We start from the raw sequence: 27,586 nt of genomic DNA on the forward strand, positions 1-27,586 counted from the left end.
GTGCAAATACTGATAACAGTGCAAATGTTTGCAATATAAAAAATAAATGAAAAATGTAAACATCTGTGTTTAGTGAACTTTGCAGTGTTGCTCTGTGGTGCAGCTACACTGTAGCAAAGTTACACACTGTGTCTACTTGAGCCACGTCTGAGTCACTCTCCTCTCCAAATAACTTCTGCTTAGCTTTCCGAGCTTCCCTCGGGTCCTCTTAATCAGCGGTCCCCAACCTCCGGGCCTCGGACCGGTACCGGTGCCCAAGCGAAAATCTGTAGTGATCCCGTACGTGTCAGGAGTATCGGAGCAGCTGAGACACATTTTTTCTAAACACCAGGTTTCTGTGGCTTTTAAACCCCAAAACACGCTGCACCAAAAACTGGTCCACCCCAAGGATCGGGTCCCCGACACAAACAGAGTAACATAGTGTACGCTGGTAAGTGCCAGGATTTAAACATCGGGGAAACCAAACAACCTCTGGCGGAGCGGATGGCACAACACAGCAGAGCCACCTCACAAGGCCAGGACTCTGCATTATATTTACACCTACAGGCCAGTGGACACTCTTTCAAGGATGAGGATGTAACATCCTGGACAGGGAGGAACGCTGGTTTGAGGGCGGAGTCAAGGAGGCCATTTACGTGAAAAGGGAAAGACCATCTCTGAATGGAGGAGGGGCCTAAGGGTACATCTGTCACCATCTTACAATGCTGTGATTGCAGCCATTCCCCAACTCTGTGAATGGGACTCAGTGATCAGTGGTCTTTGATCAGTGGTCTTTGATCAGTGGGTTTTGGTCAGTGGGTTTTGGTCAGTGGGTTTTGATCAGTGGGTTTTGATCAGTGGGTTTTGGTCAGTGGTCATGAGAATTTGCATAATTAAGATTAAGGAACTGACCTCTCAGCCCATTGTTCCTTCAGTGGGCTGGTTTCAGTCATTATGCAATGTACTGTTTATAAGATTGAAACCTGCAGTCAGCTGAGACTGAAGAAGTCACCTGGATGAGTGACGAAACATTTCTGCCTCAAAACGCTACGTCCAGATGAACATAATCAACTTTTGGAGATTATGAATGCTATGTTATCCGCATGCTCCACCACCTTGGACCTAGTGGCCCCCGTGAAAATGAAGCGTCCTAGATCCTCCACTCAACTCCAGTTAAATGACTCTATACGAGACGTTACGCCGTACCTTTTGTCAATCTGAGAGGAGGTGGAAAAAAGATAAGCTTCAGGTATCCCTTTTACGTAGCAGCCGCACTATATATCAGGACTCTGTTAAGACTTCTAAAGCGGCTTTTTTGTCCGACATCATCGTGACTAATACCCATAAGCCCCGGGTCCTGTTTAAAATTTTCAATTCTGCGATCGATCCTTGCCCTGATAAAGTAGACTTTGCCTCCCCAGTTCTCTGTGAGCAATTTTTTAATTATTTTACGAGGAAAATCTCACTTCTAAAAACCTCACTCCCTCATCTTCCTGTGGTGAATCCTTGTCCTCCTGGAGGATCTCCGTCCAACTTCTACAAATCTGAACCAATCTCACTTTCTACTCTTAAAGCATAATTGATCAATTGAGAAGTTCAAACTCAGCTCGGCTAATTTATCATTACTCGCAGGCCATGTCCCATCTGCACTTAAACATGCAGTGGTGCAACCTATCCTAAAGAAAACTAGCCTCGACCATACTGACCTTGCGAATTATAGGCCTATCTCTAAACTTCCGTTTTTATCTAAAATATTAGAGAGAACTGTCCTTTTGCAACTACAGGCCTACTTAAATGCAAATAACATTAGTGACAAATTTCAGTCTGGTTTTAAACCTCACCACAGCACTGAAATGGCACTGCTGAGGGTTTTCAATGATCTTCTTTTAATTACCAACTCAGGTTGCCCTGCCATTTTAATTTTATTGGATCTGTCCGCTGCTTTTGATATAGTAGACCATAAAATGATTTTAGAGAGACTGGAACATGTTATAGGCATCAAGGATTCTGCACTTTGGTTTAAATCCTACCTCTCGTGTAGGACTTTCTTTCATGATGGGTTGCTACTCATCCGCCACTGCCCTGTTTGCCGTGGAGTACCACAGGGGTCTGTGCTGGGCCCTCCAGTGTTGCCTTGTACATGCTACCCCTGGGTTCTATCTTTGACAAACATCAGATCTCCTACCACTGTTATACTGATGACATTCAAATCTATTTCCAGTTGTGTGATGACCTGCCAGCTTCATTGAATCGTTTGTCTGACAGCTTGAAAGAGGTTACAGAGTGGCTGTCAGCCAATTCTCTCATTTTAAATGAGAAGAAAACTGAGATTATGGTGTAGGATAGTCACACTCCACGAGACCAGCTAGCTGCCCGATTTGCTCTACTTTCTTACAGATACTGTAAGTAATCTAGGTGTTTGCCTGGATAGCTCATTTAAGCTGGATAAACAGGTTTCCTCTGTGGTTAAATCTGGCTTCTTCCAAATTTCCATGGTCAATCGTTTAATACCGTACAAAGATCTTGAAAAACTGGTACATGCCTTTGTGACCTCCAGATTAGATTATTGTAACTCGCTCTACTCTGGACTCCAACTCGCTCACCTCCAACGGTTACAGATCATTCAGAAAGCTGCGGCTCGTCTCCTAACCGGAACTAGAAAGTTTGCCTGTATTACTCCAGTGCTCTCTGACTTACATTGGCTGCCTATTAAATTTCGTATTGATTTTAAAGTTCTGCTGCCTACTTTCAAATGCCTAATCAACCTTGCCCCTGACTATCTCACCAACCTCCTCAGTCTCTATACTCCCAGCCGTTCTTTGTAATCATCTGGTCAGTTACTTCTGGCCCAGCCCATGCTCATGTATTAGGGCAATGGACAGTAAATCTGTCAAATAGTGCAGTGGAGCGAAAAGTACAAGTAAAATAATATTTTTTCTTAACCTCCCACCATAGTATAGACAAGTGAGGACATGAGGATTGAAGACCAACAAAATCAGGAATGCAGGAGGCAATTCAGGGGCAAACCTACTTGGGCGAGGCCATGCTGCCGGAGAAATTTAAGAGTGTATACACTCACTTTTGTCTCCTGAAGAGTTGATCCCACTTCAAGGGGCAATAACACTGTGAATATCAGTGAAGTTGATACGAGCTTCTGACCCTCCTTCATGTAAGGAGAAGATCAGCAGGCTGATGTTTAACCAACATTTAAACATTTCACTGTTTACAGCCACCCCACCCTGTGAGGCTGATTCCAAAGCGCAGACACCACCTGAGTCAGAACAGAACCGATTCACATTCACATAGGCCTACCATCATTCAGTCTATCTAATAACACCACCTTTAAATAAGACCACCACCTCGTTCGTTCATATGTCCGTCACGGTTTTTCTGCTCATCAATACACATGCCTGCGGTCTCAGGGCTGAATAGCACACATTTCCCATCATGCTTCATTGGGTAATTTCAAATGGACCAATCATCTTCCCATTACACTGACACCAGTACGTGTGTGTGTGTGTGAGAGAGAGTAAAAACACATTCACCTCGGAGCAGCGAGCTACAGCCACTCAGCTCTCAGAAATGAGCCATGTTGTCATGGCAACATGGCAAATGAGAATCCAGCATCCCTGAAACACCTCCAACCTCCAGTGGTTGTTGGTTCGATTCCAGATTAGCCGGGCCTTTACACAGAGCCTTTCAGATTAAATGCACAGGACCAGATGAGAAGCCCCGCCTCGACGTGAAGGTCCCTGATCTGATTGGATGAACTGCGTGTAATCTTAAACTCTCTGGGCTGGTTTAAACAAACAGATCAGAATAATCAGGTGGATTCATAAAGGAAACATACCTGACTCCAACTGTACTGATCGCAGGTAAAGAACTGAGAGGTCACATGACTCAGTGAACAGAAATGTCACATGACACCTGGTTTGTCACGTTTCTGCATCCTCACCAGATAAAACTGTAAAAGATGGCCAGCACGAACACAACATCTGCAGCAGGTGTTGTCTTACCTGAGAGCTGAGGAGGGAACAACAGCAGGTTGGCCGCAGAGGTTTGTCTACGTGATCTCGGGATTATCCGATTGGTTAATAGGAGGCGCTTCTGTCTCCTTGGAAACACCCCCACTTCCTCTGGTGAGAACCAGGTATCAGTGATCTGCAACTACAGTAGCAACATTAGCATTTTCCAGTATATGTGTGTGTGTGTGTGTGTGTGTGTGTGTGTGTGTGTGTGTGCGCGTCCGTGCGTGCGTGCGTACCTTTGGGAAACGATGATGACAATGATGGTGAAGAGGTGAAGACTGATAAAACGGCTGGACGAGAGGAACGACTTCAACTGCTGGACGTTCCCACTGAAACCACAAAAAATTAGGATGAACTTCCTGCTCCACCAACACAGACAGACACACAGACAGGTAGACAGGTGCTGGTGCAGCCTTCTGTCGGAGAATTTGTCCAATTTGTCCTCCTGGCCCTGCCTGACCTTTGTGCTGTGTGCAGAAATAAGTGGAGGACTTTCAGATGAAGCTGCTGACAGAATAAAATGAGGACCTGAACTCATCATCCTCTTATTGAAAAAGGATTTTTCATCAAGGTGAAGGAGCTGTCAGAGATTCATTATCACTATAAAAACTAAACCTCCTTCATCCATCGTCCACGAGTGAAAAGAGGCCAGTCAGAGCACAGAGGTCCAGATCTGTCAGCGGCTTTTCAGTCCAGGCACAGAACCTCAGAACTCTCTGCAGCTCCTTCCTTTCTTGCCACCATTTAATGTCACTGTGCAGGATTTCAGACAGTTTTCTTTGTTTGACACAAACATGCTTTGAAAAGAAAAATTACTTCAGAAGGTCTGCTGATAAGATGTTAAATTCTGTCACTGGAGTTTATGCAGAAAGAATTAAAGAAGAGCAGCACGAGATAATTAATACGACACCGATAATTAACAGACGATTATTCACTTTGCCCTCAGGGATCATTAAAGTTTCATCTTATCTCTAGACTGCAGAGGAGGCCGAACTCACTTAAAGACACTTTAGATCAAACTGAAGAAGCGATGTGAGGAAATCATGTCCTTAACCCTTTCGCTTCACATATAAATCAATCACTTTCAGGGACAAGATGAAACATGAGACATTAAAATAAACGAAGGTCTTGTAATCAGTCAGCGCTGCTCATGATTCGGCTCATTCACTGTTGTATGTAATCACTTTGAGCTAATTAAATTCCATCCGAATGCTGATGTGAGGGGATACGTTCGGACATATTTGCATCACTAAAATAGTGTATGCTGAATATATAGCAGTCCACATGTAAGAAAAACTGTTGGACTGATTTGCATGTAACACAATGAAGCTGTCCCTACGTCTGGACACGCCTCGTTCATTCAGCAACCTAAATTCCAGACAATGTTTTTGATTGGTTTCCTTGTTTTAAGCCAGTCAAATCCTTGTGCATCGCTCCGTGTGACCTGACTCGTCCACAGCAGGGCAGGGGGCCTTCAGCGCTGTTAATTCATCAATAATGTTGTTAATTCAGAGGAGACTCCAGCGTGACTCTGCAGAGTAAAACGTTTCCAGCTGTGAAAAGCTTTCTGTCACTTCCTGCTGAGGCTTTCTGCGGTCTGCACTTCTGCTGTATGAGGAGGTGCGGGACTACCTGAGAATTCTGGAAGTTCTCACTTTTCTTTTCTTTGATAATTATTATTATTTGATTATGACGATCTCCCATAAACAAGAGAAGAAACTGTCAGGTTTTTCTATTCGATTATTTTCTAGTGATCTTTGAGCACATCAGCACCAATCACCCAAACTACCAAGAACAGTGCCAGATATGAGTGAGCAGGCAACACTAACAATGATTATACAGAACAGGTTCAAACAGAGCAGAGGGAAAGGCAGCCATTGCTTGATATTAAAAACAAATCTTCCACCAGACCACGATGAGGATGGTGTAGGGCGGGGGTGTCCGATTCCAGGCCTCGAGGGCCAGCGTCCTGCCAGTGTCACGGTTTAGATCTCACCCTGGGTCAACACACCTGAATCACATGATTAGTTCCTTGCCAGGCCTCTGGAGAACTTCAGGACATGTTGAGGAGGTCATTTAGCCATTTAAATCAGCTGTGTTGGATGAAGGACACATCTAAACCCTGCAGGACACCGGCCCTCGAGGCCTGGAGTTGGACACCTGTGGTGTAGAGTGCTGGGACAGCTTTGGAGGATTCGTTCAACAAAGAGCTTCTCTGTTAGCAGCCTGTGGTAGGAAACTGAAACGTGTGTAACAGCAGGATGTGCAGACAGCGTTACCTGCATCAGTTGTGCGTGCTCAGGTATCCACACAGCTGGGGGGTAGAACACCAAAGGAGGCATGGCCTGGTATGTTGCAGCTGACCAGCTGGCCAACCACAGCCACTGGGGGGAGGGGTCAGTGCTTACAGACAGCCAGGGTGTGGTGGTGGTTACCATGCCAGCTGGCTGACCTTTAAACCGGGTGACTGGCAGCATCATGATGACATCACCATCTGAGTGGCAAACGGGCGAATTAGGGCTGAGCAGTATGATCACATGGGTCAAACCGTATGCTAAAAGAAAAGAAAAGTTAATGCTGAGGTTAGCAATCTGCAAATAAAAAATACACAAAAAGAAAACATAAACGAGTCAAACCCGAGTTGAGCACATGCTTTCAACAGCCGTGACATCAGCTTCATCAGCGCAAAGTGACACTTCCACAGAAACACTGCATCTTCATCCAAAATCAGTCCAGACCAGGGGTGCTCAATCCCGGTCCTCGAGAGCTACCGTCCTGCAGCTTTTAGATGCATCCTTGTTCCCACACACCCGAATCAAATGAATGGCTTGTTATCAGGCCTTTGCCAAACACGATGGCATGCTGAAGAGGTAATCAAACCATTTGATTCAGCTGTGTTGGAGTAGGGATGCATCTAAAAGCTGCAGGACGGTAGCTCTCGAGGACCGGGATTGGGCACCCCTGGTCCAGACAGACCACGGATCGCTGCCAACACCTCCGAATCCAGACCAATAAATATGTAAAAGTTATTAAAGAACTAAATGTTAAACTGAAGTCTCCAACTGGTGTTTGAACTCCACTTTAACAATAGAATATAATTCTACTGTTTCTACTGTTGCATTTAGTATACTCTCTTCATGGAAACCATTACTGATCCAACTGATTATCAATCCGATCATACTGATCACCTCAAAATCATCATCACACCTGTCAGAGTTGTGAGTAATTTCATTTTGATGGAAAGACAACCATGAGCATTTCCTGTTCTTTGAAACACTGATGAACCTTTAGCGATTTATTGATCGGAGCAGGAGCCATTTTTATGGGTTGTTACCTTTTGTGTTTTACCATATGGTGTGTCTATGTGAACGTATTTAAGGTAGCGCACGTAATTAACGGCAGGTGTGTTGTTGTTGGGAAGGAGCAAAGAGTTTGTGACCACTGTGCTGTTCTCATGAATGGTGTTGGATGAAGAGAACTGTTAACAACAAATGCAACTGATGGAAGTGGAATAAAGATGTTAAATGGAGAAGTACGGCTGGAGTTGCTGGACTGTAACAGGTTTCATTCATAACAGTGGCATCGCGTCACCCCCGCCAACGAACACCTCAGAGACTTCAAGCGTAGGCTTAGCCTCTACAATCAGGATCAGCTGAAGCTTCTTTCTACTGAATCCGTCCAACCACAAACAGTCACAACGTGTTTCCGACTGATGTTCCTCACAGGTTCCTCTCTGTGCTCCTACATCTTCTTCACCACGGACACGGTCGGCAGCAGCAGTTTAGGTCACACGATCAACTACAGATTCAAACATTTTCCTTCACTGATCAGTTATAAAAACTATCTGTCATGGTCCTGGGCCATGTGGGCCCAGTATTCTTATTTCCTTGCATTTTTGTATTTCGTTCCTTATTTAGGCCATGTTTCCTGAGTTGCCCTGTTGTGTTGTTCCCTAAGTGTTTTCCCTTCATGGCTTTTACCCCCTGTGTGCCCCTCTGTGTATCTGTGAGCCCTCGTCTCTCCTTATGTTTTATTCCATGTTTCCCCTGCCCATTATGTCTAAGTTCTCCCCGTGCTCTCTCTCCCCCCTGTGTGCCCTCTATGTATTTATGAGCCCTCGTCTCCCTTTGTGGTTGTTTCATGTTTCCCCAGCCCGTTATGTCTGTGTTTTCCCCGTGCTCTCTCTCCTCCTGTCTGAACCTCTGTGCCTGTACATGTCATGTTCAGTTCACCCCGCCCTGTCTCGTTATGATTATCAGTGTCACCTGTGTTCCCCGTGTGTGCCCACGTTCCTCGTTTACCCTCTGTGTATTTCTGTCTGAGTCTCCCTCTGTTCGGCGTCGCGTTCTCCCTCATGTTGTGTGTTATTCTCCCCGTGGTTCGGTTCCTTGTACATCTCATGCTTTAGTTTTCCCAGTTTTAGTTTATTTTGTATTGCTTCTCGTGGCCAGCAATAAAGCTGTGTTTTTGAGTTTATCCCCGTGTCTGTGAATCTGCATCTTGGGTCCTTCTCCTGCCTGCCACACAACGTATCATGACACTATCATTTTTATTATAATTTTAATCGATCATCAGTCACATTTTATGATTGTAAATCAATACATGATTGTTGTTCTTAACAAATGAATTTTATTATAAAAAGAAAATGAGATTTTGTGTAGCAGCAAAGACGCACACTGAGCTCCAAGCCGTCATATTGGATTAAATACATTTTTATTTCACTCCTCTCTGTTCTGTTATCATTTATTATTTCACTAATGATTTTTACTTTTTTCACATTGTATATTGTAAAGTTCTTAATGTAAGCCTGAGGTTTCTCACACTTGGATTACAGATTAGTGTTTGGACTCAGGTATTGATCAGTAATCACTATAAATATCATATCAGAATTAGGAACCGTGAAGTTGGTGCTGTCAGGCCGACACACAGGCATGAATGTGGCTGTTGAATCTTTTCTGAATAGTAACATTCAACTGAAAAATAATCACTTAATATTATTTTATATGTAACATGACGGTGAACATGGTGTCCTCACACACACACACACACACATTAATGACAGAGTTTGTATGTGTCTGTTTATTAAAGTCAGACTTAAATAAAAACAAACGTGATGAAAAATATCTGAAGTCAAAGTCTTCAACAGAGTCCAGCTGTGAACAGCTGCTGCTGAAGATGACGATGATGAATGGAGGAGGATGATAATGCAGACCTGCAGCTGACCGGAACATCACGGTAAATCCGGTAAGAGTCACCTACCGACCCGCGGAGCTCCTCCGGCGTCTATCCGGTAAACTGCTCCTCGCACCGGCGGGACCGAGCCTCTGCTCTCCGGTCACGTTCTTCGGGCTGCAGCTCGCGGAGGTCCGCAGATCAGCCTCCAATACGGTTAAGGTGAAAGCACGCGCGCGGCATGACGTGAAATACCGACAGACAGACGCAGACAGACCAGACGGACACACCGCGCGTGTCACTGCGATGCCTGATGGTTGAAAAACACCGGAGCCCGCGTGCAGCTCCGCGTCGTCACGGAGTCTCCCCCCTCCCCCCTCTGTCCGGTACAAACGGATTTGAGCTGAGCTTCTCTCAGATCAAAGAGCCGCTCCCCTTCACGCGCGTGTGCGTGTAATAATCGATGGTCCGTAAAAATCAGGAGCTTTGAGTTATTCGCGGTTATCGTGTTTGTGGTTCCCGTTGTCCTCCTCATCAGTTTTACTCGCATCTTTTCGTGAGTCTCGTTTCTGTGCTCGTGTCTTCGGTCTCCTCCCACCTGTTTGTTTTGCTCACCTTGTTTCCGCTTCCATTGTCTGTTTGTTAATGTTTCCTTCTCTTGTGCTCTGTTTTACTTTGAAAGACTGTTTCAGTTTTGCTTCCTGCCTCCCCCCTCCGGTACTGATCGCCTTTCACCTGTAGCTCCTTCCCAGCACTTCCTAAGTTGGCCAACAGTTTAACCTGCATGTTCACTGAAATGGGCGGGGCTAGAAGCAGGGTCAGGATCTCCTGCCAGTGGTTATCTAAAACTGTGATTGGTCGGAGGCTGCCAGACTCGCCCCTACAGCCTCGCCTCTGTACTAGAAAAGCGCTATACAAATGCAGGCCATTTACCTTTGATTCTGATGTTGGTGTTAGTCAGGGGTGGGGGAACTCAGGCCTCATGGGCCAGCGTCCCTGATCCATCACAGCTGCTTCAAATGACCTCCTCAACATGTCTTGGCGTTCTCCAGAGGCCTGGTAAGGAACTAATCATGTGATTCAGGTGTGCTGACCCAGGGTAAAACCACCCCTGGTGTAAGTGAATTCAGAGAGCGGCGCTGTGCCCTGGGTATGCTGAGCTCGCCTCATAGTTCAGATTGGCTGTAGCTCAGCTGGTAGAGCAGGTCTCCCACCAACTGGAAGGTTGGTGGTTTGATCCTTGTGTGCTCCAGTCTGTGTGCCAAATATCCCTGGGCGAGATGCTAACCCCATGTTGTTCTCTGGTGCACCCAAGAGCCACTACGACTGACCTTCTAAAAGAAAAGGAAAAACTCTCCACATGTGATATTTTTTCAGGTATCTGTGAATGTTTACATCTCCCACTCATTCATTGTTGTTTTTCATGTATAAAGATAATAAAAAAGTGACCCAATCAATGAAGCTTTGAGGCAGAAAACAGAATCTAACCCAGGGCTGGGCAACTCCAGGCCCCGTGGGCCACCGTCCTGCAGGTTTTAAATGTGACCCTGTGTAAGCACACCTGAATCACATGATTAGGTCACTACCAGGCTTCTGGAGAACTTCGAGAGATGTTGAGGAGGTCATTTAATCATTTAAATCAGCTGTGTTGGATCAAGGACACGTCTAAACCCTGCACGACACCGGCCCTCGAGGTCTGGAGTTGGAGACCCCCGATCTAACCCAAACTTTTTGGTTTCTTTAAAATAATCTGCCAACATTCACAGATTCTTGGTGTGTCTTTTTTCCATGCGTCAGTCATCAAAAAAAATGTCGTATGATGAGGTAGATCATAGCGGCGAGCATCTCCTCTGAAAGGGCGACAGTTAATCCGTCTGTCAATATCAGTGTGTGTTTGCAGAGATTACAGCAGAGCCGCTCGAGTCAGAAACAATTACTGATATCAGGTAAAATAAACACACTCGTCACCAGAATATGTCGGATTAAATTGTGCGTGTGCTCAGAAAAAACTCACGTACAGAATAAACTGTCTTCATTATCGCACTAATGAGTGTTTGCTCGTGATCGACACACATGCACACACAGTTCTGATGAATCAGTACGGCAGTATTTTCTAGTAATGTCACAGATTAAATCTCACACGGAGTATGACTGAGGACATAAAACTTAAGGGATCAGGTGCTCGATTGTGTCTATTTTGTTCCCGTTTTCTGTGATAGAAACTGAAATCTGAGCTCATCACTATTTTAAAGGACAAACTGATCTCTGTGGATAAAATGAGGAAGTTTGCAGAAACCTGTTTTCGGTACATGATCTGATTTTCTGAGACAAATCTGCACAAACTGAAATTCAGCCTGAAGCTTAATGACTGGCAACTTCAGAAATGAATAAATGATTTTCCCTGGTTGGCAGCAGAGTGGAGCTTCACCACTGATTTAATTAATTCAAATTAGCCGAGGATATCAGAGAACGTTTAACCCGTTTCATGTAAAACTGCTAATCCCTGGTGCAGGTGTAAATGAGACTGAGGCTTTGCATTCATAAAAAAACTCACTCCAGCTGAAGGCACGAGTATTAAAATAAACTTCACATGAGGCAGTGAAACAAAGTCACAGAACAAATATTTATAGGAACTAGGACAGATCAGTGCAGAGGAGGATAAATAAAAATCCTGGGAAACACAGAGAAGTCCTCCGTACTAACACTTCATGTGTTTATTGATCACTCGGAGTAACGTCTTTCAGTCAGGTGAAAAAACCATCGAGCAGCAGCAAACTTCGTTCTACATTTCCTGCTGATGAACGTCAGTGAAGAGACGTTTTGGGCCCTCCACCTCATCGGTATTTCTGGATTATTGTCTTGATCAGCTCTGTGGGGCTGATGTCAGGAGCGCTTCGTGTGACAGACCCCTGTTCTCATATTGTTGCCCTGTTGCTGGGATGGTAAATGCCAAACAGTTGATTCTGTTCGTCTGGATGTTTTCAGTGGGAGAAACGTTTCGTCACATTCTTCAGTCTCAGCTGACTGCAGGTTTCCAACTAGGGCTGGGTATCGTCACTAATTTCTAGAATCGATTCAATTCCGATTCACAAGGTCCCGAATCGATTCGATTCGATTTGAATCTGGGAAATTTTGCCTCAGACAGAAATATTATAATTCAGATCAGCACATTTACATATTTTTGTATCTATAAAAAGGAAGCTGACACTTTCCAGCCTTTATCAAAGGTGTGAGCATCACAGCGAGGCCTTTGTGTCAAAGTAGCTGAAGATAAAACAGAAAAACATGAAGCTGATTTTCCTGTTCTGGGATTTTATAAAAATATTCTGCAGTCCATCAAAAACAAAAGAAAACCATTAATCAACACATGAACGTAACGTTACAGAGGTTTTATTAGAGACACGGCGTTTTGCATTTTGCATCATTTTAAAACGTTTAAATTTGTTCAGTATTGAACGGCAGAAGTTAGGTTTTCTTTTCGGAAGTAAGTAAAAGAAAAAAAACAGCGGCTGACAGCCTGTAAACAACAGTAGACTTGTGCGTAACAAGCAAGCGAATAATGAAGAAAACAGAGAGAGAGAGAGAGAGAGCTGTGCATTGTGGTGGAAGCAAAACAGCAAAAGTCAGAGTGAGTTCATGTTTATGTGAAGCGTAGTTTGGATCTTGGGTGCTGGGGGCAGCACGGTGGCACGGTGGTTAGCACTGTTGCCTTACAGCAAGAAGGTCCTGAGTTCAATTCCACCATCAGGCCGGGGTCTTTCTGTGTGGAGTTTGCATGTTCTCCCCGTGTTTGCGTGGGTTCTCTCCGGGTACTCCGGCTTCCTTCCACCGTCCAAAGACATGCAGCTTGTGGGGATAGGTTGATTGGATAATCCAAATTGTCACTAGGTGTGAATGTGAGTGTGAATGGTTGTCTGTCCCTGTGTGTTAGCCCTGCGACAGACTGGCGACCTGTCCAGGGTGTACCCCGCCTCTCGCCCTATGACAGCTGGGATAGGCTCCAGCGCCCCCCGCGACCCTGAAAAGGATAAGTGGAAGCGAATGGATGGATGGATGGATGGATAGTTTGGATCTTCTTTTGCTGCTGGTTCGGTCAATATTGTTTGGAGAGAGATAAAACCTGCAGCTTTAGAATCAGCACAAAAAGGGCGTGAACACAAAGCTCGACCCGCCGACACATCAGAATCAGCGAGCTGTCGCTTTCAGCCCCGACCGTGTCCGTGCCGTCGGTGAGAAAGTCACATCTCACTGATTCTGATGCGTCGGCGCTTTGTGTTCACGTCTTTGTGCAGAAGCCGTGTTCCTGCTCTCATTTACTGTTTTAGCTGTTTGGTAGTTGTTGAAATTTTGTGAGGTTTAACCTGAGATTCTGGCGTTTCGGGCAAAATAAATTTATATTAAAAAATCGATTCAGGATTTTAATGAATCGATTTCACGTTGTCCAAGCCAGGATCGATTTTAATCGATGAATCGATTATAAAAACCCAGCCCTATTTCCAACCTTATAAACAGCACCTTTACACAGTGACTGACACCAGCCCACTGAATGAACAATGGGCTGGGAGGTCAGGTCCTCGATCATTAAATATGCAAATTCTCATGAGCATTGATCAACGACCGCGGTTCTGTAACTGCACTCTATCAGAGCGCAACACCCTACAACGGATAGTAAGAACAGCTGAGAAGATCTCCCCTCCATCACGGACACCTGTCACACCCGCTCCGACCGCAAAGCCACCAGCATCGTGGAGGACCCCACACACCCTCGCACACCCTTCAGCCTGTTGGCTTCTGGAAAGAGGTACCGGAGCATCCGGGCCCTCGCTGCCAGACTGAGGAACAGGTTCTTCCCCCAGGCCGTCAGACTCCTGAACACTCAGTGACTGGATGAACACACACACCTTCATAAATCAACCAACCACTGTTTGCAAAACCCACTGCCACTGCTGCACATTTCTATTGCACTGTTGTGTTTGTGTCATTCTGGGGTTTTTTGCACACTTGTCTCTCACATTATGTAGTCCTGTGTTGATTGTCTGCCATATGTAGGAATGTTGGAGGAACGTTGGAGGAACGTTGTCTCGCTGTCTCGCTGTGTACTGTAACGCTGACCATGGTTGGAACGACAAGTTTGCCACTAGAATTGTCTTGACTTGTGCTTCCCTGGCCGCTGTATCTGTGGGGACGGCGTTCGCTGTGACGCCCAGTTTGTATTAACGAGCGAAGAAGAATAAACGAATAAATCAGTATGGTGACATACAAAAGTTTAACACACATGACAACTCACACTGAGTTAAAGGCCAAAGAGAAAAGACGTGTTTTTAAAAGCACGGTAAAAACAGCAAGAGACGGCGCCTGCCTGACCTCCAGAGGCAGCTCCTTTTACATGTTAGGAGCCAAAAGTGCAAAGGCTGTGTCTCCTGTGGATTTATAAAAATGTCTTCGGGACAGTCAAAGCTCCTGGTTAGCAGATCTACGTGATGGCATGTGAGGGTGAAGCAGGTCCATTTCACACCTAAACCAGTAAATGCTGGTTTTTTTCATGTGGGGCCAAATAGGAAGGTCAAAGAATACAGCTGGAGCCACTGGATTAAAAAAGCTTCACCTCAGTCACTTTTCATTAAAATAGACTTGACATCATCAGCATATACAGTCAGGGAAGAATGATTTTGTAAGTTTGCCCACAAAGAAATGCTCAGTCCATCATTTCTATGGTAGCTTTATTAGAACAGTGGGAGACAGAACAATAACCAACAAATCCAGAAAAATGCATTTCAAAACTGATTTATTCACATTTTCATGAATGAAACAAATACATGATGCTTTGGTGCTTGGTGGCAAAACCTTTGTTGCAATCACAGAGGTCAGTTTTACATGTCGGGGGTTTTGTCCTCGATGCAGATCCTCTGCAAGTCATTGAAGTTTTGTGGCTGACGTTTGGCAACTCGAACCTTCAGCTCCCTCTGCAGATTTCCTAAAAACATTCAAAAAATGTTAAATGAGAGGGCGTGTCCAAACCTGTGACACACATTTACACATATATAGTGTTTGACACTGTTAGACAGGAGCCATGCACACGGCAGCCTTGATGTGTTTTGCACTGCAGCTGTGTGGGAGCTGCTTCAGAGGATAATGAGCACAGAGTTAATGATGCTTTTGTTTACCTTTTGACTGAGAGCAGGCTGAGTCCTCTGACCTCCAGCCCATGAACATGAGCAGCTTTCAAAAGTGTTTCGTGATAATATTTCACACAGAAACCCTGAAATGTGTAAAAAATCATTTTTCTTTGTTCCTTCTCCTCTCTGAGTTTGGCAGTTTGTCATTGTTTTAAATGACTGCTGGTCATACACACTGCAACACACACTAACAGATACATACACACAGTGTTAGTGAGGGGTGAAATTGAGTTGTTTCAGTCTGGAGACTGAAACTAAAGAATAATAGAGAGAGAGAGCATGAGAGAGGCTCAGCTATTACACTGAAGCATTTTCAAACCTCCTATTTTCCTCTATTATCTCCATCTCTCGTCTGTCCGTGTGTCCCACGCTCACTCTGTTGTCATGTTGTGATGATGAAAGCTGTTTAAATAGCTGCAGTCGGCATGACAACACAAAACACACCCATTACCCCGACTGTCAGCTAGAGCTGATTAGTTAAAGTGTTTCCTAAAACACAATTATCCTCTTTTCCTCCTCTCCTTCATGGTCTCCATGGAAACAGCATGTTGTAGTTTCCCCAGCTGTTACCATTGTGATGTCTCGTCCTAATTTATGAGCAGGATTGGCGTTTACACGTGAAGATCTGTGTACAGATGAATTTATTCAGGCCAAAAAGCCACTTGCTGTTTTCCTGGTCATTTAAACACAAACTCAGAGCTTAAAACCAACAACCACAGACAGACAAACCACACAAAACCACTCCAACTGTCCTGAACACAATCCCACTGGAAGGTTCTTCCATTGAAGCCAGCAAGCATCTAACCAACCATGCCTCAATTACAGAAGTGTAGGTAGCAGGCCTGAACTGATAATCTAGCACACCGGGTATTTTCCCAGTGAGCTGATGCACTTTGGGCCTGATGTGTCAATCGAAGGACAGCCGCGCAGTGGACAGAAACACAATTGTTCAATGACATTAATGTCACTGTATTGCCCGATCAAATCTCTTAACGCAGTTGGCCCCTTACCCTACCATCGCTGTGCTCATGCACACTGCAGAACAGAGTTTAGTGTGGAAGAAGTGGAGCTGAAAAGCTAAGAGATAAGCTAAACTTGTCAGATTAACTAACATGCTAGCTGTTGGCTGCTGCACTATCAACAGTACGAGCAACAAACTGCTAGCCAGTGCTCACAGTAATAAGAGGCTGCTGCTTTTTAGGGTTAGATGTGACGAAGAAACAGAGGAAGAAGGTGAAATTAATGTTGTAGGAAAATAGACATAATTAAGGAGACCCATATGGAAAAGAAATAGTAAAAACTTATATGATTTACTAATAAGAGTGGACACTTTCTCATTACTTTCATATATTGTTTTAGGAAGTATCCAAAACATACAAGTTTCATTTATATAATTTTTCAAGGGATCTTATATCTGTTTTCACTTGTGTAAGTTTCACACAAGAGTAGAGCCGCTGCTGCTCCACATCGAAAGGAGCCAGTTGAGGTGGTTCGGGCATCTGACAAGGATGTCTCCTGGGTGAGGTGTTCCGGGCATGTCCCACTGGGAGGAGGCCCCGGGGTGAACCCAGGACACGCTGGAGAGATCAGCTGGCCTGGGAACGCCTTGATGTCCCCCCTGATAAGCTGGAGGAGGAGGCTGGGAAGAAGGAGGTGTGGGCTTCTCTGCTTGGACTGCTGCCCCAGATAAGCGGAAGAAGATGGATGGATAAAAGCGACTTTCAAACACAGGTTTATATAATAAAGTAAGCTTGAAATGTAAAACCATTCTGAAGCTCACAAAGAAATGCATGGGTGAAAGTACCAGTGATATTCTTAAGCTGAAATTCCTATTTTGTGTCTTTAGAAATGTAATTTTGATGTCCTTTACTTTTCTCTGCATCTCAGTTTATTATGTTTCAATTCATCAACTTTGTAATGTACTTTTAGAGCAGTCTTCTCTCGAAGAAGAGATTTTGATCTCCAGGGATGTGGCTGAGCTTATGAAAAAAGAATAAGCAGATCCCAGTCGTACAAAGAGGAGTAACGACGGGTTTTTTTGGCTCAGAATCACAGCCGTTAATGAGCATGATGCTTCGTTAAGCTTTCAGACCCTCATTAACCAATCAACGACAAGCAGAGAGCCTCCATCTGAAATTACATTTCAATAAAATATCTGTTGCTTTGAAACAAAAAAAGATCTTAATGAGTAATTCAGCCCTGAAGAATAATTTTCCATCAAGCCAGAAAGAAATCGGGCAGCGAGGTGAAATAATGGTCCCCAGAGCAGCTTCAGAATAGAACTGAAGGGTTGAGGTGTGTGTGAAACTCTTTCATCAGAAAAATACGCTCATTATGTTTGACTTTGGGCTTTTTTGTATTTATGTATTTATTTTGCAGTGAACAATGTGTGAGCAGGAGATGTTATATCATAAGATATAAGGTTCATTTTCCCCATGAGCGTGTGCTGGTGAAGAGGTTAAAAACATTCATTTTCAAAAACGTTCCAGATTAAAGAACCACAGAAAATAAATGTGATGTGTGAGCAAACTATAGCAAATCGCTGTTCACGAACAACATTTTCTCTTAAACTGAAGTCATGAAGTGGAAAAGCTGCAGCTGTGCAGGTGAATAACAATCAGAGGGAGTCTAAAAGGAGAAGACTGAGGGGTCTGAGAAGCTTTCAGTGAATACAACAAAGAGACACAGTTGTCCTGCCTCAGCAGGGTCAGCAGACATTTTATAGCATGCAGCTGTTTCCAGATGTGCTGTCAAAGATCTGCTGCAGAAGCACAAAGACGGTGCTTATCGACCATGGAGAGCTTTGGGATTAAGAAATCAACGAAAAATATGTTTGAAAGACGTCAAGCGGAAACATCGTCGAGAGCATGGCACAGGAAGTCATCAAGAAGCAGTTTAGTTATATGAACTACAGTCAGTTCATCATCATCATCATCATCATCATCATCTCAGGAAATTAGTCAAATTTAAATAGTGACGGAGTTACGACAATCAAACAAGACACTTGAACAAATATCACTCGTTCAACATAAATCGACATTTTATTTTTAAACTTCCTAATACGCTGAACGGCGCTGTGATGATATAAGGTAACCCGAGGCTTTGTTATAATTAGAGAAACTGAGGGCTCAGGCAACACAAACACACACATGTAGTGTAACACAACAGCATACACACAGTATGTAAAACCCTGCCTCTCAAGGCCTTCCCAGTTCCTGCTGCTGTTCCACTCCAATCCGCTGCACATACCTTATCAATCTTCATTTGGTTTTCGCACCCACTGCAGTTCGCCTACAAGCAGTGTTGGGGAGTAACGGAGTCCATGTATCAGCGTTGTGTATTTAGCCCTTGGAGGGTCCTTAAAAAGACATCCACCTTTTTTCCACTTTAAATGAGTCAGTCTTTTAAAACTACTTCTGCCTTCTACTTCTAAAATATTCACATCAAGTTTTAATTATATGTTTGTTGTTTTAACCCTTTCAATCCCAGTTACTTTACATGAGCGCGCTGTTTTTTTAGCCGAAAAAAACGAAAAACTTAAATATTTTCCATAAAATACATTTGATGTAATATTTCATTGTTATTATAATTAGGCCTTTAGATGGGCCAAAGATTGCCACCAACATTCATTTTGATCTGCCATTATTTTTGTTGCAGGGGCAGTAAATTTAAAATACAAAATACGAGTAACTGTATTCAGTTAAAGTTACCGTTTAAATAGGTGGTAATCAGAATACAGTTACTTTGCTGAAATAAACAGAATACATGACGGTCATTTCCGGTTTCATATGTGAGGCTATGCCCTCTCTATGCCTTCTTCAGTTTTGGTGATTAAACGCAGTCGGGCGCAGATTTAACCCAGTTGGATGAGCATGTAGCCATAAATCACGTGGCTGAGTGCGGCCGGTTCGAGTACGACTTGCAGTTCTTTTGTTATTTTTCTTTTAACTTAATTTCCATTTGGGACTAATACAGGTTCTCTGATTTTGATTGCTGGAAACCCAAACAAAACACACAAAAGGCTCTAATGTCAGCGTCCTGTTAATGCTGGTGGCGTCAGTCAGACAGCAGAGCCGGCAGTGCATGGGCAGGAATGCATTTCTTACTTGGAAATGGGATGGACGAAACGGCAGTGTCTTCGATCTACTGTTGCTGTGTGATTTTTATTACTATTAATGAAGGCTACTTGCCACCAAGCTAACATTGTTAGTTGGCGTTAGCTGAGGTTAGTTCATAGACTGTAGACTGTTAGGCCGTTTCTCAATCAATAAAGTACGTAGTCGCGTTTTCACTCGTCCGGACTTCGTAAGTTCACACGGGAGTCCGGTGTCGAGAACGCAGCGCGTGATGACATCACATTTTTTACTGTCATCCCTTCTAAATTTAACTGTGATTAATATTTGCAATAGAAATTACACATAACATGGTGTTTCCGGTTGAGTGAACGCTGGCACGCCTGGCTGCCGCTGCTCACTGGTTATTGTTATATTTTTATTATAATTTTTTTCAGTTGCTGACGACAATTTGAATCAAGTATCTAAGGCGCGACCCTGTTTTGACTTGTTTTCGCAATACTTGCGGGCTTCTATTGCTTGTGCTACAGCTGTCAGCTGGTTGTTCGGTCCCTCCGTTTGTGCTCAGTGCTCGGCCCTGATTAAGATGTGGATCCACAGGGTGTTGGTGTGGCTCACCTGGGTTTTTTTATCCATCGTTCATCACCCGGCGACAGCTCTTCTCCAGTACTCTGCTACGGATCTTTTGCGGCTCCGTTTCTGCCTGGCTGTCTCTCTACCTGTGGCTCTATACTTCTACCTGGACATCGCCTTCCAGCCATTATGGACAATAATAAAATCCCTCTTTCCAGAGATTTTACCTCCTGCCTGGAAAGTTTTGGGCTTCTACAGTACATAACATTTCCTACCCACTCTAAAGGTCATATCCTGGATTTGGTCTGTTGTGCTGGCATTACCCCCGCCCATTGTAAAGCCACATTGTTTCCCCAGTCTGATCATATGTTTATTTCTTTTGATGCAAACATAACCGCTTCCAAAACCTGTGTCTCTCGTAATATCACTTTTAGGAAGATTAGTAATATCAACCCAGCTGTTTTTTCATCTGCTGTCCACGACCTTCCATCTATCCACTGCTCCTCAACCCCTCATGAACTCGTTTGTCATTATAATGTCAACCTTCATAACCTTCTTAACATATTTGCTCCCCTTAAATATCGAACTGTCTCATTTTCCCGTTCAGCTCCGTGGTTTACCTCCGACCTGCGTCACCTTAAAGCTTAAAGGACTCCAACTCGACGTCTATTCAAGAAAACCGGACTTACTGTACATAAAGAAATGCACAATGATCGTGTTTGTTCTATAAGGACGGCATTGCCTCAGCCAAATCTGCTTACTACTCTGGTTTAATTAGTTCTAATGAAGGTAACTCCAGGTCCCTCTATTCATTGTTCAGTAAAATTACACAACCTCCAGACACATTCCCCTCCCACATGTATTCTGTTGATTTTTGCAACTCTCTTATCTCTTTTTTCACTTGTAAAATCTCAGATATCCACCATCAACTTAACCCAATGTGTTAGTTAAAGCCTGTCTTCCCTTGTTAGCTCCTCTCATAACCAATATTATTCATTCCTCCCTGAACACTGGACTTGTTCCTGAAGCACTGAAAAAGGCTTCTGTTATCCCAACTCTCAAAAAGCCTGGTGCAGACCCCAATAACTTTGATAATCTTCGCCCTATATCAAATCTCCCCTTCATTCCAAAAATTCTTGAAAAAGTTGTCGCCGCCCAGCTTCATTCACATCTCAATGACCATAATCTCTATGAACAATTTCAATCTGGTTTCCGCCCCAATCACAGCACAGAAACTGCTCTGCTAAGGATTACCAATGACCTTCTGATGGGAGTGGATTCTGGTCTCCTATCCATCCTCATCTTTCTTTATCTTAGTGCGGCGTTTGATACCATTTCTCACAATATTCTCCTGAACCGGTGAGCTTCCATTGGCATTAGTCATACCCCCCTTGCCTGGTTCACCTCCTATCTCTCAGACCGCACTCAGTTTATCCAACTTAAATCCCATTCTTCAACTCTCTGTCCTGTTTCTGCTGGTGTGCCCCAGGGTTCAGTATTAGGGCCTCTTTTATTCATTACTTACATGCTCCCTCTTGGTCATATATTCTGACAATATAATATAAATTTTCAGTGTTATGCCGATGACACCCAGCTCTACCTTTCTTCTAAACCCAATTCATCCCTCCCACCTACCTCCCTCTCAAACTGTCTTATTGAGATTAGATCCTGGTTCTCCTCCAATTCTCAAAGTAATAAAACAGAAGTTTTACTTGTTGGTTCACCATCTATCTTAACCAAATCCCACAGCTTTTCCATTAACATTGAAAATTCTCCCACCCTTCCCTCCCCTCAGGTTAAGAGTTTGGGTGTCATCCGGGATTGATCCAAGATGGCGCCGGTGCGTGTGGCTTGCCGTCTATCACTGCCAGTGTTATGTTTGTTTGTTTTGATTTTATTGACTATTGTAATAAATGCCAACTCTCTCTTGGTGTATGATTGCCTAACCCTACTGGATCTCCGACCTTCTGTCAAAGGCTGGGCAAAGTGGAACCAAGCTGAACATAAAACTTTGCCCCCGCTAATATCGGAGATCCCGGCTCACCTGTGCCATGTTCCAGATCCACCACTCCGGCAAAAGTGCCGTCGCCGGGGTCGAAGGGCTGGCTTCCTGGTGAAGCTGAAAGCTTCTTTAAGGTATTCTCTTAAGCCCTTGTCCAGAAAACAAGGAGTGGTGCCAAACTTCTGTTTCTCTCGGCGATCGTTGGAACCTGTCTGTGCCTGGCTGGTACCTGTCATCGGCCTAGATGGGATGTCCCGAAAACCCTGCTCTCCTCGCCCCCGCCGACGTGGTGTGAATCTGCGGAACCTGCGGCCTCTGTGTCGGGCTTCTAGGACGGCTAGCGACGGGGATCCGCTGCTTACCGCCAGGATTGGCCTGGTAAATGCTAGGTCCCTAGCGAACAAAACGTTTATCCTGAAGGATTTTTTCACATCCCGAGGACTGGATTTTCTTTGTGTGTGCGAGACGTGGCTGAGCGCCGGTGAGTGCAGCATCTTCTCGGATCTTCTACCCGGCGATTGCTGCTATTTTAATTCCCCACGTATGTTGGGCCGAGGAGGAGGAATAGCTACGATCTTTAAAAGTCATTTTAAATGTAAGCAGCTATCAACCCCGTCATTCACCAGCTTTGAACTGTCTGTGTTTGAGCTGGGCTGCTCTCACACAGTGTTGTGTGCGGTGGTTTACCGGCCTCCAAAATACAATAAGGACTTTGTGAGTGACTTTGCTGACTTCTTGGCTGAATTCATGCCAAAATATGATCGTGTTCTTATTGCTGGGGATTTTAATATTCACGTGTGTTGTCCTGACATGCCCATGGCGAAGGGCTTTTTAAACCTTATTGATTCGTTTAATCTGGTGCAATGTGTGACAGGTCCCACACATGAACGTGGACACACGCTTGATCTTGTTTTATCTCATGGTTTTTCTGTTTTTAACATAGAGATTTGTGATGCTGTGTTTTCTGACCACAGTCCTGTGATGTTTGAAGTTCCTCTTGCCTGTGCCTCAGTTAAAACTCGCGCTGCTGCTCAGCGCTGTCGTGTTTTTAACTCCTCCACTGCTGAACACTTTTCAACAGTCTTTGACCAGATCTGTAAGATCCCGGATTTTTTATGCAGCCAGACTGAGGAACTGAGCTCATGGTTTTATTCTACCTGTCGGACTGCTTTGGACACTGTGGCTCCATTAAAATCCAGACTGCCTAAAACTAAATCTGAGCCCTGGCTGAACGACTTGACCCGAGCTGTCAGACGCGACTGCCGTCGAGCTGAGCGCAAGTGGAAAAAGGACAAACTACAAGTGTCATTCCAGATGCTGAAGGACTGTTGGCGTCGATATCAAAGAACTGTAAAAGATGCCAAAAGAAAACACTTATCTGACATTATTTTGTCAAACTGCCATAACCCACGTGTTTTATTTAATACTATTAACTCTGTTCTTAATGCACCATATACTGACTGTATTGAGCCCTCATCAGAAGCCTGTGAAAATTTTTTACACTTTTTTATCGAGAAGGTCTCCTCCACAAGGGCTCAAATCTCTCCTCATGCTCACGACCTCTCAGTCTCTGTTTCCTGCTCTGCTGTCTTTGACAGGTTTGAGCCTGTGACTCTATCCTTTTTAAGGAGACTGTTGGTCATCTTAAGCCTGCAGGGTCTCCAAATGATGCTGTCCCTCCTCGACTTTTAAAAGAGGTGTTACCTACAGTTGGTCCTTTGGTGCTTGAGCTGGTAAACCATAGTCTGATGTCAGGTGTTGTCCCTAAAGATTTTAAACATGCAGTAGTCAAACCCCTGATTAAAAAAACCTGCTCTTGATCCTATGGTTCTTGCAAATTACAGGCCTATCTCCAAACTACCTTTTCTTTCCAAAATTCTTGAAAAGGTAGTTTACAGCCAAATAATGGCCTTCCTGGAAAAGCAAAATGTTTTAGAGGTTTTCCAATCTGGTTTTAAACCCTTTCATAGCACTGAATCAGCCCTTTTAAAAGTTTTTAATGACATATTTTTAGCGACTGATGCTGGGGACTGTGTTGTTCTTGTGCTTTTAGATTTGACAGCTGCGTTTGATACCGTGGATCATGCCATTTTATTCTCTCGTTTGGAGCACTGGGTGGGCATTAGGGGCACAGCACTGGAGTGGTTCAGGTCCTACTTGACGGGGCGAACTTTTTGTGTCAGCCTTGGTGACTATGCGTCGTCCTCCGCTCCCCTCTTGTGTGGTGTCCCACAGGGCTCAGTTCTAGGCCCCCTCCTCTTCTCTTTATATCTGCTTCCTCTTGGTTCTGTACTGAGAAAGCACGGCATTGCTTTCCACTTTTATGCTGATGACTGTCAGATCTATGTCCCTCTAAAGAAAAAAGGCAGATACCTTACACAGCCATTACTTCAGTGTCTCGATGACATTAAGGCTTGGATGTCTGTTAACTTTTTAAAATTCAATGATAAAAAGACAGAGGTGATGGTTTTTGGTAGCCCCACTGAGACCCCCAATGTGTATGTAGATTCCCTGGCACAGTATGTTAAGCCAACTGTCACAAACCTGGGGGTCAAAGTGGACTGTGATCTAAAGTTTGATAATCAAATTAAGGCCGTGGTAAAATCTAGCTTCTTTCACCTCAGGCAGCTGCAAAAATAAAGCCAATTCTTTCACGGCAGCACTTTGAGACAGTGATCCACGCCTTTGTTAGCACTCGGCTGGATTACTGTAATGCACTTTATATAGGGGTCAGTGCATTATATATTAGTCATCTACAGAGGGTGCAAAATGCCGCAGCTCGTCTTTTAACAGGCACTCGAAAGTTTGAGCACATTTCCCCTGTTTTAGCTTCACTTCACTGGCTGCCCATTTCTTTTAGGATTCATTTTAAAATTCTTTTATTTACTTTTAAAGCTCTCCATGGCCTAGCTCCATCTTATCTCTCTGAGCTGCTACAGCCTTATACACCCACCCGCTCTCTCAGGTCAGCTGATCAGCTGCTCCTGAAGATACCCAGGACTGGGCGTAAACTTAGAGGAGATCGTGCTTTTGCTGTAGCAGCTCCCAAACGGTGGAACGAGCTTCCTTTAGAGATTAGACAGGCCACTTCTTTATCTGTTTTTAAGTCACTCTTGAAAACCCACCTCTTTACCTTGGCCTTTGACACCACGTGAGATGTTGGTTTTTTATTTTTATTTTAGTTGTTTTTAGGTGATTCGATGCTGTTTTATCTTGTTTTTGCTTTAACATAGGGCTGTTTTAATTTTATGTCTTATGTGTTTTATTTATTTAATTTGATGTTTTTTGTTATTCTATTGTTTTAACTTATTTTCTGTACAGCACTTTGTTCCTGTGCTGGGTATTTTAAAGTGCTTTATAAATAAAATTGGATTGGATTGGATTGTCATACTTGATAATACTCTTTCATTCCAGTCTCACATTAATTACATAACCCGGTCTGCTTGCTTCCACTTCCGTAATATTAACCGACTCCACCCCTTCCTTCTTCCCCATGCTGCTGCCATCCTTGTCCATAGTCTTATTACGTCCCCTATTGATTACTGCAATTCCCTCCTATTTGGTCTCCCTAAAAAGTTCCTTCATAAACTCCAACTTCTCCAAAACTCTGCAGCTCGGGTCATAACTCTACTCCGTCAAGAGCTCATATTAGCTGTTCTTCAGCAGCTTCACTGGTTGCCCGTAGAAGCCAGGATAAATTTTAAAAGCCTCTCCACGTATTAACAAGCTGTTGCATTAACAACCTGATCGCTGCAAATAATCATGTGCAGTTCCACATGATTATTTGCAGACAAAAAGAAAGCATTACTGATACAGAGTAGTTTTCTACACGAGATCACTGCAAGAAGTGCAGCCTTACCTAATGTCCACCTACTGTTACTCATTTATAGTAAGATTTAAACATCTAGCTGGTGTTGGTGTGGAGAGTAACCTTCAATAATAGTAATAAATCACACAGCAATAGTACATTCATGTAGGTGCACAAAGTAATAAGTAATAAGTGATAATATATTAAGTAATCCAAAGCATTGGGAATAAATTACTCCTATTAAGTAACTTAATGAAATACGTTACAAACTACATTTTGCGGCATGTAATCTGTAATCTGTAATCTGTCGTGGAATACATTTTAAAAGTAACCTTCCCAACACTGCCTACAAGGTAATTCCCATTCAATTGACACCATTCTATGTTACCACCTGTGAGCCAGTTGTAACACAGACGTAGACACAGTTATAACACGCACATAAACACAGACACACACAGTTATATACACACGGTAAAACACACATACAAACTATAAGAGACACATATGGAAACACACACACACTATAAAACACACACTGTAACACATACAGTGTATCTCACACAGCAAGCACAACACACAGTGTAACATATAGATCTATACATGGTAACATAGTAACATACACTGTAACACACACAGGTGTCTGCTGTCATTTATGGTTGTAGCTGGAGGTGGGACTTAAGCTTAATGATGTCATTGACTGAAAACATGAGAGGGATGTAGAATCCCCATGGCAACTCCTTGTCACCATGGTTACACCCCACATCCAGCAGTAGAAAAACAAACGCAGAAGGATTGCCCATTGTGTGCGTCTCATCTGGAACTGTGCAGCCAATCAGTGCTGTTTTGTCCCAGAGGAGGAAATGACTTCAGAGCAGCCTTATCACCTGAAAACAGACACAGAAACTAAAGCAGACATGTTTACAGCAGCTTCAAATGAAAATCCAAACCTAGTGTTAGTGTGTGACAGTACAACACAAACGTGGCTGCAGACAAACTAAAATCAATAAGATTGTATCTTTGACTGTCAAACTTTTCTCCTCTCTAGAGTTCAGAGTTGGACTCTAAGTTCCTGTTGTTGTTTGTCGTTAACATTTTTATTTCCTCACAGCTCAGACTGAAGAAGCATCAGATTTACAGTGCCAACAAGCCAAACGCCTTTAAACTTGCTTATATAACTTATATAATATAAACTTTGCGATAACATCTTATTTCATAGTGTAATCTGGACCTGCTTTATCCAGATTGCCTGCTAATTACTATATTTAACTATACTTGTAATAAATGTAGCCTGTTTGCAGCTCTGGAGACCAGGATTGCTGAATTGGAGACCCTGGCATTGAAAAGTCATAGCTAGCCAGGCCTCTATGGCCAGTGCATCTGAAGTACTGTAGCCCCCCACTGCATGACACGTTTAGCCACATTGCTGGCTGTCTGAGTGGTGTCCAAAAAACAATGTTGTCATGGTCACTGTGTCTGCCCAGCCGGCCCCGTAAGTCTACATATGTGTCTCTCATCACTGCGGGCTTTGGTCCACGCACCTGTCTCGATTACTCTGCTGTTGTGTTCCTGTGCCATTTAAGGCCGGGGCTCAGATTCTCTTGTCGCTGGATGATTGTGCTAAAATGGCCTGTATTTATATAGCGCTTTACTAGTCCCTAAGGACCCCAAAGCGCTTTACATATCCAGTCATCCACACACACAGGTGATGGCAGCTACATTGTAGCCACCCTGGGGCGCACTGACAGAGGCGAGGCTGCCGGACACTGGCGCCACCG

General features: G+C 43.9%; 1 protein-coding gene and 1 long non-coding RNA gene across 5 annotated transcripts in view; both read right to left on the bottom strand.

Moving 5' to 3' along the window:
- tcerg1l (transcription elongation regulator 1 like) overlaps nucleotides 1–9,932 on the bottom strand; it is a 74,359-nt gene extending 64,427 nt beyond the window's left edge. The window contains exons 1-4 of one of the 4 annotated variants that reach the window (XM_086304587.1): nucleotides 9,795–9,932; nucleotides 6,287–6,561; nucleotides 4,244–4,336; nucleotides 3,996–4,146 (exon numbers count right to left, since the gene is read on the bottom strand). In XM_086304587.1, coding sequence (XP_086160713.1) covers nucleotides 3,996–4,146; nucleotides 4,244–4,336; nucleotides 6,287–6,487 — 445 coding nt within the window. In that variant the 5' untranslated portion in view covers nucleotides 6,488–6,561; nucleotides 9,795–9,932. Of the gene's footprint in view, nucleotides 1–3,995; nucleotides 4,147–4,243; nucleotides 4,337–6,286; nucleotides 6,771–9,266 lie in introns of those variants that run through there. The other 3 variants (XM_086304588.1, XM_086304585.1, XM_086304586.1) reach the window with 3 other exon arrangements.
- A 4,985-nt stretch (nucleotides 9,933–14,917) lies between these two features.
- Nucleotides 14,918–16,340, bottom strand: LOC147324105 (uncharacterized). Its single transcript, XR_015130811.1, has 3 exons — nucleotides 15,675–16,340; nucleotides 15,344–15,542; nucleotides 14,918–15,153 (listed from the first exon to the last, which is right to left on the bottom strand). It is a non-coding gene; the product is annotated as an uncharacterized LOC147324105 (long non-coding RNA).
- Nucleotides 16,341–27,586: the final 11,246 nt, after the last annotated feature.

Source organism: Aulonocara sp. 'chitande type north' Nkhata Bay, linkage group LG8, assembly GCF_057382095.1.
Source record: "Aulonocara sp. 'chitande type north' Nkhata Bay isolate Kocher_YH1m ecotype deep benthic linkage group LG8, A_spYH_male_GT1.1, whole genome shotgun sequence".
Lineage (NCBI taxonomy): Eukaryota > Metazoa > Chordata > Actinopteri > Cichliformes > Cichlidae > Aulonocara > Aulonocara sp. 'chitande type north' Nkhata Bay.